This window comes from Plectrocnemia conspersa, unplaced genomic scaffold (assembly GCF_051122295.1).
Source record: "Plectrocnemia conspersa isolate PC_06_02 unplaced genomic scaffold, ASM5112229v1 ptg000008l, whole genome shotgun sequence".
NCBI classification, from domain to species: Eukaryota; Metazoa; Arthropoda; class Insecta; order Trichoptera; family Polycentropodidae; genus Plectrocnemia; species Plectrocnemia conspersa.
Window position 1 is genome coordinate 11,809,325 of NW_028277172.1, and position 17,444 is coordinate 11,826,768.

The window sequence follows — 17,444 nt, forward strand, 5'->3', positions numbered from 1 at the left end:
AAAAAGCAGCGGACAACGCAATCTACCATGGAGGGGGCTATATATAAATACTGGAACGTGACAGTTCATCTGATGACCTCCTATCAGATACTAGAATCCACACTTAAGCATCCGCCTCGGAACTTAGTCTTTAACCAAGAAGAGGCCGACTCAAATTCAGACGCCGCTTCTCTCTTCGCATCTGACGTTCGGAATTCAGAGCCAACCCACTTCAGGACGCACCCACGGACAACACAACAAACAATAAACAATCTTTGTATTAACCAAATAAACACCCCTGACTCGAAGATACAGAGATATATGAGTTTTTAATTTTTAATCATTTATCCTCTGTAAGTCCCTCTTCACATATAAATAAGGCCCTTAGAATTTACTACGTTATTTTTTGTATAAAAAATAGCATTCTCGCCACTACTCCTATAAATATACAAAAATGTCAAAATATGTAAAAAAAAAAAAACAACAAAAACAGAGAAGCTAGATAAAATTTAAATATTACTCAAAATTATTTTTTGTAGTGAATGAAAGTTAAGATGCCTAATTAAGTCTAAGTTCAAAGCAAATATGAATATATAAATTGAATTGTTGAGGCAATTACCTTATTGCTAAAATAAAAATACTATATAATAAAACAATAATATTAATTTGCAATAAATTGTTAATAATATCGAACGTATTGAAATACTCCTGCGCATTAGAAAGTAATAAAATACCACTTGAATAAACAACACATTTATTGCAACTTGTTATCTACAACTATTGAATTCATTTTATATTATTTGTGTTAGTGCTTCTCCAGAATGGCGATAATAAATACATTATTTTTTAGCTCAAGTAAGTAGATGACTAGTGTATATTTTACTGTAAAACATTTCTGCAGTTTTTATGAATTGATTAATTTAATTAACTTATCACATGCTCAATTGCGTTTTTCTTTCTTGTATATGTGATAATTTGACTAACGATGATTTAATAAAAAAATGTATGGTACCTCATACAAACTGTGCTTTAAATATTGACTAAGCTAATCCACCTTTATCAAATAAGTAAGGACAGGATTTAAATCACTACGTAACATAAAAAAGTATCCACTAAACCGCTTCTTACTAATCCATGTAAAATATATATTATACTAGCAATAATTTTATAAATATGTAGTTATAATCAAAAAATTGTAACTCTGCTACACATGTATTTATTATGTATTGTATTATAAATAATTATAAATCATAATTAGGGATTGCTATAATACCGGTATTACCGAGAGAAAAAAACAATTAATATCGGAATTGATATTATAATTTTTTTAAGTAATTGATAATAAAAAAAATGCTAGCATGTTTCACCATGCTTATTGATTAGCAAAACCAAAGCATTGGAATACCCCAGCAATTATTGTTTCGATATTTAATGTTTATACTTGCTTACGAATTTTGCGAAATTTTAATATATTGAATGAAGATGTAGTAACTATTTTCGTATTCGTGTTTTGTTTTGTTTTTGTGAAATATAATATACAAGCAGGTTAAATTTCGACTTGAGTGCTTACATTTATGACCAATTATCCATCTGACTATTTATCAATATTTCGTGTTTCAAACAATAAGAAGCGTTTAAACAATCTTCCTTACTTTCAGGTACTTCTAAAAATATTTTTTACCCTGCTGATTTATTGTGCTATCTGCGAGTACCAATAAAAATCAATACGACAACTGTGTACAAAAAAACCTTTTTTTTCATTTATTTATTCACTTTCATTCATTCATTAGTATCGAAAAAAAATGAGAATGGATGAGAATGGATTGTATAACATACCGGTAACGCGGGTATTGAGCCAAAAAATGATATAGGAGTAGTACCAGAAAATATTTATTTTTTTAATTCGTATATATTATTTCAAACGATTCACGATGCACATTTGCTTGAAAGTAGAGGCGGTGCTTATTGTAGGGAATTAACCTAAGTAGTGTTTTCGGCGTAGGATAGCAAAGTAGAATAATATTATGCGTTATTTACGTATTTTTGCATTATAAATATTCACAAACATTTATAACTTAAATTAACGATTACTATAAGTAAAAATTAATTGATATATGAAAGATAAATCTTTAGAAAATGAATATTATAAAGATATTTTAAAATAAATCTTTAATATGCAATAATTAAAATAAAAATATATAAATAAATCACATCTTACTCACATTAGTATCACAACCATCAATCACAAAAATGTTTTTAAAAATAATATGTCGCATTTTCACCAAACAGATTTAAAATTTTGTACCCATATTTATACCGGTATTGCAACACCTAATCATAATCAATATAAAAAAAATAAAAAAACGTTTAATATTATCAAAATTTTTCATACATAAAATCATTAATTGTTTAAAAACGAAACCGTATAAGAATAACATAATGACGTATAGTTTTATACAAAAAATGTTCTTTAATGACAAAAAAATTGTATAGTATTGTTACTGATATTATTATCATGTTTTCAGTTTTATATTTTCTTTTTTCGCCATCTATTGGATTTTTTAGAACAAGGTAGTTATGTTATAAATATGTTTTATTATTTTTAAATAATGAATTTTATTATTATTTCAGCGAAACATGTTCCTATACACACGGAAAGTATAACAACTACAGCTCGGTAAAATACTAAAAATTGTAAATGCAATATATTACAATATACATGAAAAATAATATATTCCTTATTATATTGTTATAGATACAATGTCATTTACTGTCTTTAGACAATATAGTTCAAACAGAACTAATCGGAAAGACCGATGAATCCAGGAATATTTATCTTACTAAAATTTCTTTAGACGATTGTGACAGTAAGCCCATAATATTCATCGAAGCCAATGCTCACGCCAGAGAATGGGTAACTAATCCTATCGCAATGAATCTCATACAAAAATTGCAATACAATGAGAAATTATTAAAATATGCTGATTGGTATATAATTCCAATGGTGAATCCAGATGGTTTTGAATATTCAATGAAGCATGTAAGTCCATCCATCCATATTCAAACATTTAACAGCATAGTATTAAAAATATACAAAATCCAAAGGTATAATTTTTCGTATATTTTCAGAATCGAAATTGGAGAAAGAACAGAAAGCTGGATAACAAAACGGGTTGTTATGGTGTTGATCTGAATCGAAACTATGACTATCACTGGGCCGAATCTGGTATTAGCAGAAATCCTTGCGACTTTCAGACGTATTGTGGGCCGTATCCACTGTCTGAACCTGAAACCCGCGCTGTAGCTGAAAGCCTCCACAAATATTCCGATAGAATAAAACTTTTTATATCTTTACACTCATCTGGCAACCTTGTGCTATATCCATATGGATACACAGGCAAAAGAAATGCGCCTAATAAAAGGAATTTGCACAAACTTGGAACAATCATTTCTGAAGCAATGGCTACAGCTTTTGGAAATAAGTATACTGTTGAATCCTCGGGAGAATTCTACGAAGCAGCTGGCGGTTCAGACGATTATGCATATGGCGTTGTTAAAATACCCTACGTGTACACCATAGAATACACTAAAGGATATATGTTCGACTATCCTGAGAAAAAATTAGATGAAATTTTTGAGGAAAGCATGAGAGGATTTGATGCTGCAGCCAAATATATATCAAATTTATATAACAAATGTTATAAATAAACATTTGAAAGTAATATTTTTTTAAGCGTTGTTTCCGTGTTTTTAAGTGTTTGGGTATTTTGATGTTCGAAATGAAATTAATTCTGTTAATATATGTAGGGTTTTTAAATCAGACTTAAAACTCTTTTATGGTTTTAAGACCAACTTAGTGAGACTTTCACAAACAGTAAAATGCTTCTGGTATATATGTGAATCGCACAAATAAAATTTATATATTACACAAAAGTTCTCGCAAACCTTTGTATATATTTAATGCGAACGACGCAGCATATTGCTTAAATGTAAGCTGCGTCGCTTTCTGAATGGTCTGGTGAAACGGCTTTGATAATATATTCAAAGGTGTGGTGATTACTAATTCTGAATTACGATTTCTCTCTAAAATTGATTTATAAAGCACCTCTGTCAAATTTAATTTTTAGGCCGAAATTAAGTAAAATCTCAAATTACAACAAAACACATTATATAGAAAAGATTCTTGCCTTAAATATTATATAGCTCTTTTAAATGTTATATATATATAAATATGGAATATTATTTTGTGATTAGTTTTTTTTGCTATAACTTATTTAGATATAGCCGATTTCAATAAATAAAACTTTAACGTGTATTAACACTAACTTGTAAAAAATATAAAAGAAGCGTTTTTATTGCCATTTTTTGTAGATTTCGATGTAAAAACTACCGATTTTTAATTGATTATGATATTTTTTGATACATGGTATATATTGAAATATTTAGCTAAAATCTTGAATTTTTAAAATAAAATGATTTACTTTACATATATTTTTTATTCACATATTTTATCTTTTATACTGCTCTTTTTCTATTACTACTGATTGGCTAGTTTTAGTACTACAAGATTTAACAATTGCAAAAAAAAACTACACATGTAATCATATGCATAAACAATTTAAAAATAAAATCGCTGAAATTTATAAAATATGACTTTATATTTACTATATCAACCAAATTATAAAAAAAAATTAGGTCAAACCAAAAATTAAATGTTTGTAGAAAAACAATTTCAATGATTGAGAATATTGCATTTCGTCAACATGCTATTAAAGTAAGTCACAATTATATCATAAATATAAATATGTGAATTATAAAAAATATTTTAAAGATTTAATTAATGTAGTGCTAACAAAGTAAGTATACATATATTTATTACACGTAGATGAAAAAATATATAAAAACAATTATATCAAAAAAATAAAGTTTTAGACTGTATTTTTTTGTATGAAGTATGAGCTAACAATTCACATTAAAATAATAAAAATAATTAGTAGTTATATATTTTTAGAATTATTATAAAAAAAAATTTTTGGATTCTAATTTGGATTCTAGAACCTAAACCTCGCTATTCTGTCTATTGTTATAATGTATGTTTTAATACTGAAAATTTACAAATATTATTATTGTGTTGAAAAAAATTTTAATACTAAAAAAAATTGCTTTGTAAAAAAAATATCATAACTGACTTAAATCTACGTGTATTTATATTAGTATAAATCAAGTTTAATACTAAATTTGTACAAAGATAATGTAAAAAATCATACTATAATTAAAAAATATATTTTTATATATACGTAGCACAAACAATCGGGTGGATATTCAACAATCTGATTTTTTTATAAAATTCAGCCGTTTGAACATATTTAATTTTAGAGTAATATGATACCTCGTAAATTTCTTAAATTAAATTGAAAACTTTCGGATAATTTATACAACTTTTATGTACTCTCCATTGATTTTTCTACTAGTACGATAGAACTAAAAGTTTATATTATTTGCATTTTTTACTATGCTATCATAAAGTGTAATCATAAAAAAAATTAACATTTTATGGTACATATTATTTTAGATTATGATTTCCCTATAAATCTAGGACCTATCGTAGCATAATAATAATGTGCATTCACTACATAAAGCTAGAAGCATTTTCACGTGAAAAACTATTATTTACATTAAAGCAAACTAATTTAATTGTATATTAGCATATATGTGTTGAAATCCACCGACACCTTTTTCCGACATTTTCTAATGGAACAGACAAATTCGACGCGAATCTCTGGAGAATTCTTTCCGTGCACTGAGCAAATAAACATTGCACACGAAATCCACTTACGTGAATCATTTCTCAACACAAGAGCTTCGCTGGAAACTCATCAAACAGAACAAATTACTATTCAAAGTGTATTAAAACTGAATGGAATAAGCGATTTTTTCATAGCCGTGCAAACTGAGCTCGTTGTTATTATTCCGCTTGTTCGCATCTGTTTTTTTCCAATTTTGTATGCACTACTCAACTAGGTAGGATTATTTTGCAATTACTAGAAACTTTCCTCTTTCGCAACGGTAAACCCCCGGGCGGGAAATTGCAATGTCCTATAGCTAAAGATATTGTAGTAGCAAATCTCGTTTCAAACATTTTGGTTATTGAATTATATTTATAAGAAAAAAAATTATTATCAGGTTTAAAAATATAAATAATTTATTTGAAAAAAGGTTTACACCCATAAAGTTCCTTGTTAACTTACAAAATTAAATTTGAAGAGAAATTATACTGTAACGAAATCGAATTCTTATAATTACAATTTTTTTAAATATAAGATTATTTCATACTATTAAACAGATCTTTGAAAAAGAATGGCCAACCAGGTGAGACCTCTTCGTGTGTTGATTAATAACAAGTAAAGAAGGTATTGAGAAAGTAAAAAATGAGAAATATTTATTTTTTTAAGGGAACTTCAAAATTAAAAAAAAAACTTTTTTATAATAAATACTTATTTAATACAAAACAGTGATACTAGTTAACTATATATTACTTTATATTACATATTAAAACGGTTGTGCTTCAATGTTTTAATTTAAGACAAGCATTTTATGATTAATTCATACTCGAGCGATATTATATATTAATTAGTATGCCATGTACGTGATAATAGAAATATAACAGTGAGTTCATTAAACGAAAATCTGAGTAATATTTAGTAATAGTTTAAGGTTAATATATTAAAGTTAAATGTAAGAAGTCAAATGTAATAATAATAAGCAGTAATTTCGTATTGTAAGAATAGAACTTACAATAAATAGATTTAAATATGTATAAATTACATAATGAAATGTTAATGAACATAATTAAATAATCAAATAAGACAATACCTATATATAAAACAATTCATATTTTTATAATAAATAAATATATTATTAAACATGTTGTATATAATAAATTTAAAAAAATGGAATATCTTCACACACACACACTTTCTTAGAGATTTATCGAGCTTTATAGTTTTCAGTATTTTCCGGCGAGGCAAACTAAGGTAGTGTATATCCACAATTAAAGTTTAATTTAGCAGCGACGAGAAAATCCTCGCGACGGAGCTTTCTCTCTGCAAGTGTAGAATTAAACCCGAAAGCTCTACAAGGCAGGAAGTGCGACACCCTTCAACAGGAAATGAAGAAGAATGTCGAGCAATATCAATAGGAAATGGATACGTGGCTAGGGGGACACGGACACATACAACTCATACTATATACACAACATAAACAAGTTTTCAAATTTTCTCTTGAATGGAAAATTCACTAACCGTCACAAATTTTACAATAAAAATCATAACAAATTAAATAATATTAAAGTTTCACTATATTTTTTTCAGTTGATACAATTTAAATTTTATTCTTTTCAAAGTTCATCTGAGATTTCCTACATAAAAAAATATTCCTTAATAATATGAAAATTTATGTTTATTAAATATGTTTAAAAAAAACTAATTATTAGATTTTTAAACATATTTATCGCTTTTTATATGTATGCTTATCTAAAAAAGTTATGGGTATTATCTGTATAATTAATTTAAAATTCATTTCAACTATCATTTTGGACAAATAAAGTAAATGCTAGCTTGTCTCGAAAATAAGGAAAAAAGCGTTAATATTTGTTAATATTTCGCGGACCACCTATTAGCACATCCATCCCGTGCTAAGTACCCGAAAAAAAATCTTTGTTTGGAAAAGATGCGTGATATACAATGCTTTCTACTCTACGCAAAATAAATATTGATATTTTTACTTATTTATTAATGATCGCCGATAGTAGTCAGTTTCAGTTTTAAGGCGGAAACATATTTCATATGTGTGTTCAAGAAGCAAAGCAGTTGGCCCATCAACATCCACATCTGCAATTCACCAGAGCTAACTCGAATCTTCAATATAGAAGATGTGACACTTGGTCACATAAGCCAGACGGGCAAAGAGAGGGAAAGACAGACGGAAGGAGAACCTCTAGAAATTCAACCCTAAAGAAGCACAACACAAGACAAATTACAGCCGATAATAATTCAACTCGACACTCCGGCGAAAACTCCTTGACTTTCAAGAGCTGCTATTTCGACTCCGCCGATTAACGGCAGCTACATTTTAATTTATATATGGTTTTTATATATGCCTATTAAAATAATCAGCTTTTCCGGCGTTTATTTTATCTGCATATTCTTACCCATTCGGACTTAAAACCCGAAGTTTGCTATACTATTTAATTAGGAAAATAAATCATTTTAATTAAAAAATACTTGTATGACAATATCGCGCCTAAAATTAATTCTAAAAATCAATTTACTGCTGAGAAAATTTACACCCTCAATAAAAAATTGTTGATAAAATAAATAGATAAATAATAGTTTTTATTATAACGAATAATTTTAATTAAAATATTTTAAAAGTCACTATCCACATAATCATTATATAAGTAGCAAGATTATATTATTTAGATATAAAACTAAACAAATCATGTCAATATGTAACGCATAATTAAATACTATTATATGTATTACATAAAAAAAATAGTTTCATTGTGTATTTGTATTTTTATTGTTTCGACTGTTTATTAACTGTTAATTTAGAATTGTAGATGTAAAAATTTTTTGCAAGATTTCTATATCAACGAAATACTCAAAAATATGTTTTATTATAATATATTCATAATTTTGTGCTGTATAATACATTTTGAACTTGTTCAAAGCGCGTTTTATACTTATAACAAAAATGAAATGTCAATATTTTATTTGTATTACTGTATATGAGACCCTATAATTCCACATCAGAAAGCGTCGTTTATTAAAAAAGACGCAATATTTATTGACCCTTAAGAAAAATCCCAATTTAAACAAAACGCAATATGCCAGAAACCATAAAATATAAAACCTGCACAATACTTTCGAATACGTTACAATAGACATTTATCATTGTAGTCAACCACTAAATCCTTTCCAAAAGACTTGGATTCGAATCATATGAGAACCCTAGCTCCAATTTGTATTGTGTCTTAGAATTAGTAATATTATAGAATTTAAATTTCGATCACTCACACAGATTGGGTTTTCCTATATCCTCCTTATCTCACAGATGAATATCGTGATAGGTCGCGTATAGTGACATCTATTGATTGTAACCTGCAATAATAGTTAGAAATGATTAAAAGATATGTCACTAATATACACACAGGTTTGCTCAATTATACAAAAAATAATAAACATTTAAACATAATGAAAAAACATAGATAAGCACTTTAAACTTTGGCGATGTGCATAAAAAATTCCATTCCTGCTCGAAAGTCACTCCCAAGTCATCGACGAAACATTTCTGCTTAAAATACCTGCACCTAAACTGAAAGAGTTCCGTTGGGCCAGGGGATTAGGAAAATATAACAACGTGACACTTGGTCGATTGTCAATCAACCACTTCCACAGCGACTCCATTCTGTAAAAGGAATGAATCTGAATTTGTAACAATACTCTCAAGCATATAATAAGTATTTCGAATTATTATTTAACACATGTATGTCGTTAACAAAGAGTAGATGACCCAAATAGGATCCCTGCGGTACTCCAGAGTGAACGAAATAATTATTAGATCAACAATATCCGTAGCTCATTTAACAATTGAAGATTTACTACAATAAAAAATAAGGACTTTAATTTAAATGAAATGTTTCACTTGTAAAAAATGTTGCGGCCAATTTTTTTTAATATCGAAATGTGAAGTGCATCAAAACACAGTTTTAATAAAAAATACTATAAGAAACGACATTCATTTTAGGAATACCTAATAGTATTATTTACAGGAAACTTTCAGTTTTATATTTATAAAAAATAAATATGTAATATATTTTATTTAAATATTGCCTCGAATAATTCTAATTGATTTTACAAAAGCGTAATTCAAATACTTTACAGCTGAAAAAGGTCAATAAATTATGTAGTTGTATCTGTAGATACACATACATATTACATATACATGTGTATATATACGGTCCCCTGTCCACTCAAGGATCAGGTCGATGTGAGTCGAGTGTCAATATTGACCGCGGTACCAACGGTTTATTTCCTATTTGTCCACAAGCGAAACTCGCCGATATTGATTGAATTATTGCCCTTAATTTGGCGTATAAATTTCATTCCCTTTTTATACACACGCCCAGATGTGCCCTCCGTTAACTATTTATTTTCCTTCTGCAGTTATTATTTTTGCTATTTTCTACTAAAATCCTGAATTTAGGGACTCAATGCTTCACATTAAGTTCTCTTAGGAAAATATAACGCTCGATTATTTTTATATACTACGTGAGTAACGAAGTTTTTTTAAACGCCTTTAATAAATAAGTAATGTACCTATAAAATTAGATTTTGTAAATAATTATCACAATATAACTGGAATTCAATAAAAAATGAAATAATAAATTATTTTTTACAAATAATTTGAATAAGAATGTATTTAAACACTTTTTTGTAATATTTTTCAAAAGTATATATTTTTTTAAAAACGATTTCGCTTTTAAATACAACTAAATTAATAAAGTATGTTTTATATAAATTTAACGATTTATGAGAGAAAGAATATAAATGCTAATTTTACATGTTTTATAAGAATATGCCTACTTAGGCATCATATATTAATATTGAATACATACCGCGTTATCTGTTTTCCCCTATGATAACGGTATATATTACACACGCGTGTATTATACATACATGTATACGACACCGGGTAACATTTTTTTTGTGTGTTTAGTTATTGAACACTATTGATTTTTTCGTACTGTTAAAAAGCTCAAATGTCGACATGGCCCCTAATTAAATGAACACGCGTTTAAAACACGACAGTAAGTTTCCACGCTCAGAACGAATATTTATGAATATTTAACGCCGCTTTAACTATTATATTTGATCCAATTTCGTGTCGCTGTTATAAGTGAAATTCTGTGTTGTTATTTTATTTATTGATTGATAGCAAATTATTGCCGTATCACGCTGTCAAGCGCAGTTTGAGTCTTAAATTGAAATACTGCGGTTTCGTCGCGGAAATCGCTCACCATGGACAATTTCGTAAACAATTATCCTATTCGTGTGCGAAGGCTGGGAACGGGTTATTGTGATGTTTGTTTTTGATAGCAAGGATATTTAATAATATTTTGTGTTTTATAAAACGACAAAGTAAAGTACAAAATGCTTATATATTTAATTATTTAAAATATATATATACAATATATTATTCACTATTAAAATATTTCACACAGAAAGACTACTTTATAACTTTATAAAAAAAATACTAAAGTGGCTCCTATTCATTAAAAGGGACACAAAGCTTTAATAGATAATTATAGGCCTGTATCTATTTTATTAGCACAAGGCCAAAGTATTCAAAATCAAAATTAATAAGTATGCTTCAAACCATATCAAATACTAATTGATTGATCAGCAGCATGGTCCTTTTTTTACTACTGTGACGCTATTTTTAGCCAAAAATCACGAATTTGTAAGAACGTGCAAGTCAGATCGCTATCATTGTGCAAGATCTAAAAGTTATTTGCTTATAGTTCTGGTATTTTTCTTCACGTAAACGGCGTACAACTGTTTTTGCTTTTTTATTTCCCACACGACCTTTCAGTAAGAATTGGTAATGAATTACATCGGCATAATGGAAAAAATAGTAACAAGAACCTTGATAGGCAATCGAACTTAGCGTGATTTTTTGGTATTGGCTCTTTAGGGCGCTTTTGTTAAAGCGACTCATTGTAGAAAATTCAACACTTTTTGAAAAAATCTCACGCCCATAATATAAGTCAAAATGTCCTGTACGTAGATATTTACTTCTTTAGAAATCTCTCTAATAGTGATTCGACGATTACTAAGCACAATTTTCTTACTCTTCACATTTTCAGTAGTTGATGTGCTAGACCGTCCATCTTTCTCATCAATTTCGTCATCTTCAGAACCCTCTTGGTAACGTTTGTAAAATTCATAAACTCTTCGTTTGAACATAGTATATTCGTCAAAAGTCTTCTCCAACATTTTCTCAACTGTATATCGCTTTTTAATATTTTTAAAGTGAAATTCTATTTCATAACAAAGAAATCGTTGAGCGTGACAAAATGCATCATCAATACTTGGCTGTCTAGCATGACTGACAAATAACATGGGCATCGCAAACAGTAATAATATATCAGCTTAACTGAAAATTAATAGCGTATGAAATGTAAAAATATTGCTCTTAATGAAACTAATTAAGAAATGTGATTTATCACACCGAATACTCTAATATTGCTTACGTGTAAAGCGAATATAAAAATAACAATGTGTCGTATACAATTTTATCTTAAACGTAATATACACAAACTGACAACCCTTGATCTTAGGGTGCCCAAGTCAGAGTAGATCGCCGTTTGCCCGGCTTAACTAAAAGAGACATGGTAAACTGGTGTACGGGCATTTTGTTAATATTCATGATGGTTTTAAGTGCGGCGTTATATTTTACGGCAAAACTGTTGTGCGAATATGACATCAGTTATCTGAGCGTGAAATTAAACCCGACCGGGGAGGGCAGAGCTTGTGTACATTATTATAATTTCAACGTTCGGAAACAGTCGATTGTGGTGCAGACAGGTATTACACTCGAACTGTTTTGAGAGGTGTCTCAGCAGGCAAACTGACAAGCTAATTTTTAAATAAATAAAAAAAATATAATGTTTCAATAATACATTGCTTCTGTATCTTTCTTTGTACAAAAATAAAATTTTGTGCTATGCGTCGCTTTTCTTCATATAGGCATGTTTTATCTTGTACCGATTTTCAGGCATTTCTTCTTAGCTTAATTTTTTTCTAATCCCTGTCTGAATTCGTTTTTAAAGCATTCTGCACATATTCGCTAGCTGCTAGTAAATATTTTTGATTTTCTGATAATTAATTCTTGCCGTTCTGTCCTTTAGCTCCGCAATATTCTATTTACTTTTTTAACAGATAATCCCCGAGACACAATTTTGTCTTTGCAGACCCTCACATCTTCCACTGTCTTTGCCTTCTTTTGTTAATCAAAGAAAACACGACTATTATTTTTTACTGCCGAATTAAAATATTTCGTATAAAATATGCTTTCAGAAAATATGTCACTACGGTGGCTAATGTTTATATTTATTTGTAGCATAGAAATTGTTAACGCGTACCTATTATTATTTATTCAAGAAATTATATTATGATATTAAAAAATATATAACTGCCATTTTCGGCATTCGGTTCACAAGGTAAAAAAAAGCATTACATAAATTGCAAATAAATTATTTGCTTTTGAAGAGAAACTAAACATATATCGTGAAAAAATACAAACACAAATGCTGCGTAATTTCAAACCCAAATAAAAGCTAAACAAGATGGTATTGACATTTCTGCAGTAAAATATAATATAATTTCAAATTATTTAGCTGCCTTATCCAAGGAATTTGCATCAGATTTCAGGATTTAAGAAAAAGCAAGAAATGTCTGGCACTCGGAAACATAAAATATTGAACAACTAGCAGCATTAGGATTTGATTATGCAACGTTATTTGATAAATTCATCAAGCATAAAAATAATATGAATCTGAACGCAGTTTTTAAAGAAAAAAAGAAGACAAAAGATAATGCTAAATTTTGGAAACTGATACCTGAAAAATACATGACTACAAATTGTGCCCACCTACTGCTCACATTATTCGCCTCAACGTATTTTTGTGGACCATTTTATTCGTAATGAAATATACGAAGAACATACATATTTATTTATTTATTTATTTTAGATTAAATTAAGACCATCGTGGCCTAACAGATTACCCCAATGCGCCACGATGGTCGAAAACAAATTTTAAATTTACAAAACAAAAAAAAACGTATATATACATAAATAGAACAATACTTAAAAATAATAAACATAACAAAAAATTATAAAATATCTAAATTAAATTATACAAACTGGATCAGCTTCTCATAGCTAACATTAAACAGGTCAATATGTAATGCCAGCGTATTAAGGAGCCTGATGGCCACAGCTATAGGCGAGTCGGAAAGTGCGGACGTCAAAGCCCTAAAGGCCATCAAAAGAGGACGCGATCGTGATTCTCGAAAATGTTCCGGAACCCAAAACCGGAATTCTTCAAAAATAGCTGGATTGTCGACAGCACCTTTTAGTAATTTAAAAAAATGCTTAGCGACATACAAATTTCTGCGAGAGCTCAGCGAATCGTATCCCAACACTCCTAAAAGAAAGGCACTGGGATATATGTACGGATAATAACCAAATGTCCTTTTGTAAAGGTATCTTAAATACATTTTTTTGAATTTTTTCTACTAAAAGAGAATATTTGGCTATTCGGGGATTCCAAATTATAGATCCCGATTCAAGAATGCTACGAACTAAGGCGTCATAGAGGATGCGAATAACTGACGGATCGTCAAAGTGAAAGGCATTCCTCATAACAAAGCTGAGCATCTTGGAAGATTTATCACAGACGTCGTGTATGTGTAGAGTGAACCTCCATTTGCTCTCGAAAGTGATTCCGAGATCTTTAGTGAAAGTTTCTCTAGTCAAAATGTTACCACCGAGATGGTAGAAATAAGCTGATGGCGAACGGGATCGAGAAAATGACACCGTATGGCACTTTCCGACACTAAAGGGCAGACGGTTAACGGAAGCCCATCTCCACAGAGAGTCTAAATCACTTTGTAGAGAGAAGGAGTCCACAACAGATCGAATGCATTTATATAATTTTAAATCATCTGCGTACAGAAGAAAACTTGAATTTGTAATTGCTGTATTTATGTCATTAATAAATAACACAAAAAGCAGAGGGCCCAGATTGGATCCTTGAAGAACCCCCGAAGGAGTAAAATATTCTTTCGACAATCGGCCGCCATTGGTTACAAACTGTCTACGATTGCTTAAATAACTCGAGAATAACCGAGTTCAATTATCCGAGCAACCGAGGCTCGACAATTTTTTAATAATATCCTATGACAAACATTGTCAAAAGCTTTCTCAAAATCTGTATACACGACGTCTACTTGAATTCCCGCATCGAGAGAAGTTGTCACCGTTTTGGTGAACGACAGAAGGTTAGTAACAGTGGAACGGGCAGGACGAAACCCGTGCTATTGGTCTAACAAAACTTGCCGCAAGTGATTATAGAGATATTTATGAATAATTATTTCAAATAATTTAGCAGGAGCTGACAACACTGCGACTGGTCTATAATTCTTTATATATAATTTGTCACCCTTTTTATGAATAGGTGTGACTTTTGTGCATTTTCATAGATCAGGAAATGATGATGTCTTGAGAATCAGATCATAAATACATTTTAGAGGAGCAGCGAGACTGACTTCGCAACCCTTCAAAATAAAATCGGGAATTAAATCAGGTCCAGAAGAACTTTAATTTATTAAATCCGTATTTAAGATCTGAGTGCTCAGTTTCTTTGATGGTCAGTACTGAAGACCAAGAACGTGAAGAAGGAAGCGACTGAGCAGAAGGCGAAAAATATTCCTCGAAAACAGAACGAAAATATTGCGCAAAACCGTCAGCAATATTTTGTGAACCGTCCAATGTTTTATCGTCGAGGTTCATCACTTTCGACGTCGACTGAGTAGCGCGTTTAGTGTTAATGAATTTCCAAAACACTTTGGGATCATTAATTATTTGTTTTTGGCAACTTTTGTAATGATTACGATGACAGGAAATTATCAAACACTCTTAATGAACGAAATTCCTCGAGAGCAGATGGATGTCCCAATCTCTTCCATAACTTGTGAAAGGCGTGCTTTCTTTTTAGCAATGAGATGATCTCGTGAGAAAACCATCTAGGATATGACACGTCAAGCACTCGAGGGCGCTTTCGAATAAAGAGCTGAACCTCATAGAAGTGTGTCTCAAAATCAAAAATTACATTATTTTTTTAATAAATGAATATAAATGGTTTTGAATATTTTGAATACATTTGTATTTTTGTGTATTTATATTTATATATTCCTTTGTTGTTCATGAGCGATTTGGTCTAAAACTGTAGAGCTGCATAGGTGTATGTAATGTATGTATGTATAAACATATACAGTAAAAAAAAAATAATATAAAATAAAGTAATAATTATTTAAGTCTTATTTTTACATCATTATATTATGCTGCGGCCCATGTAACATAGCAAACATCTCTATTTGGCCCGGAGGAAAAAATGGTTGTGTATGACTGATTTTGTAGCTGAAAATGTATTTATTACAGTAATGGTAAACATGGAATTGGGAAAGTTTTCAGTGCCTTAAATTTAAAAGCTAAACAGTATGTTTGACTGTACTTTTGTATTATTATTCTAGTATTACACATCTAAGTTTCTAATAACAATGAATCTTAGCAACGCCGAATTGTTTCGCTAATATTATTATAAAAAATATTAATGTGAAGCAATGACCTATACACAATGTTTTCACAACGCGTCGTTAGTTTCAATAAATGTTACGTTAGTAATATATTGCAAATATGATCTGATTAGACGACGAATTAGTCTTCCCGGCTACGGATCTGAAATTAAATCTTTTCTACGGAGCGGAGCAATCTTAAAAAATACAATTTTCAACATGCAAAGATTCCTGCACCGACGTCGACTAGATGAAAATGTTGCGAAAAAAAAGCTAATTCGCTTTGACAACACTGACGTTAACTTCCAGCGCAGCCGGGCAAAGGCTTCCAGATGAGAACGGGGAGCCGTTTTTGTACTTTGTGAGCCATGTAAAAATCATCTGATAAGATATTATTATTTCTGCTATACTTAAGTCGCGATGTAGTCTAGGTATAGACGCGAATTTTGCGGCTGCACTCGTCGGTAATATAATCTGACGGGATGCAATATGGCAACGAAAGGCTTTGACTCTTTGAGAAACGGAAAAATTAATATTACATATTTTTAATATTTCATACATATATCTAGTGATTACACTTCTTCAAATATTTATCTGGTTGCCAGATATGATCTTGTTCTCATTATCACTTTGAATTAAACAGTATCAATCAAATTGTAAAAAATAAAATATATGCTTAAAAACAATAAGCTTAAAATTCACACAAAACCACTCAATTTTATTTTTCTCGGCGTGATGTCGTAAATTTAATTATTCACAAACAAAAAGAGTTTCTCCGGTATACGCTTGATTTCCATTTTTTGCAATTCTCTAATAATGTTTCAAGAAAAACATTTATTATTAAAATATACAACAATGCCTCCGCCTTTCATCAAAATTTTTCAACACGGTTTTATGGCCTTTTCCATTGATATTTTCACGACATATTTCTTTGCTGGATTGTTTTTGCACAATTCAGACTGGGTACCTTTATTCTTGTTTGTTTTTTCTTAATACATATTTAAATAACAAATATAATATATTTATTACACCACCAGTCTATAA

The 17,444-nt window shown here is 29.7% G+C and overlaps 2 protein-coding genes across 2 annotated transcripts in view; both read left to right on the forward strand.

Moving 5' to 3' along the window:
• The window catches only part of Adss (adenylosuccinate synthetase), a 397,806-nt gene that overhangs the window by 203,686 nt on the left and 176,676 nt on the right, over positions 1 to 17,444 (forward strand). The gene's annotated exons all lie outside the window — the stretch shown is intronic.
• Positions 769 to 3,701, forward strand: LOC148232999 (carboxypeptidase B-like). Its single transcript, XM_088190525.1, has 5 exons — positions 769 to 834; positions 2,505 to 2,550; positions 2,611 to 2,656; positions 2,735 to 3,019; positions 3,109 to 3,701. The coding sequence occupies exons 1-5, from the start codon at positions 801 to 803 to the stop codon at positions 3,685 to 3,687; spliced, it is 990 nt and encodes a 329-aa protein (XP_088046651.1). The 5' UTR covers positions 769 to 800; the 3' UTR covers positions 3,688 to 3,701.

Bases quoted from the DNA above. Each gene is read 5' to 3' on its own strand.
- LOC148232999 (XM_088190525.1), top strand. From the start codon at position 801: ATGGCGATAATAAATACATTATTTTTTAGCTCAA. The intron at 2,657-2,734 runs GTAAAATACTAA...ATATTGTTATAG, and splicing joins AGTATAACAACTACAGCTCG to ATACAATGTCATTTACTGTC. The intron at 3,020-3,108 runs GTAAGTCCATCC...GTATATTTTCAG, and splicing joins TTGAATATTCAATGAAGCAT to AATCGAAATTGGAGAAAGAA.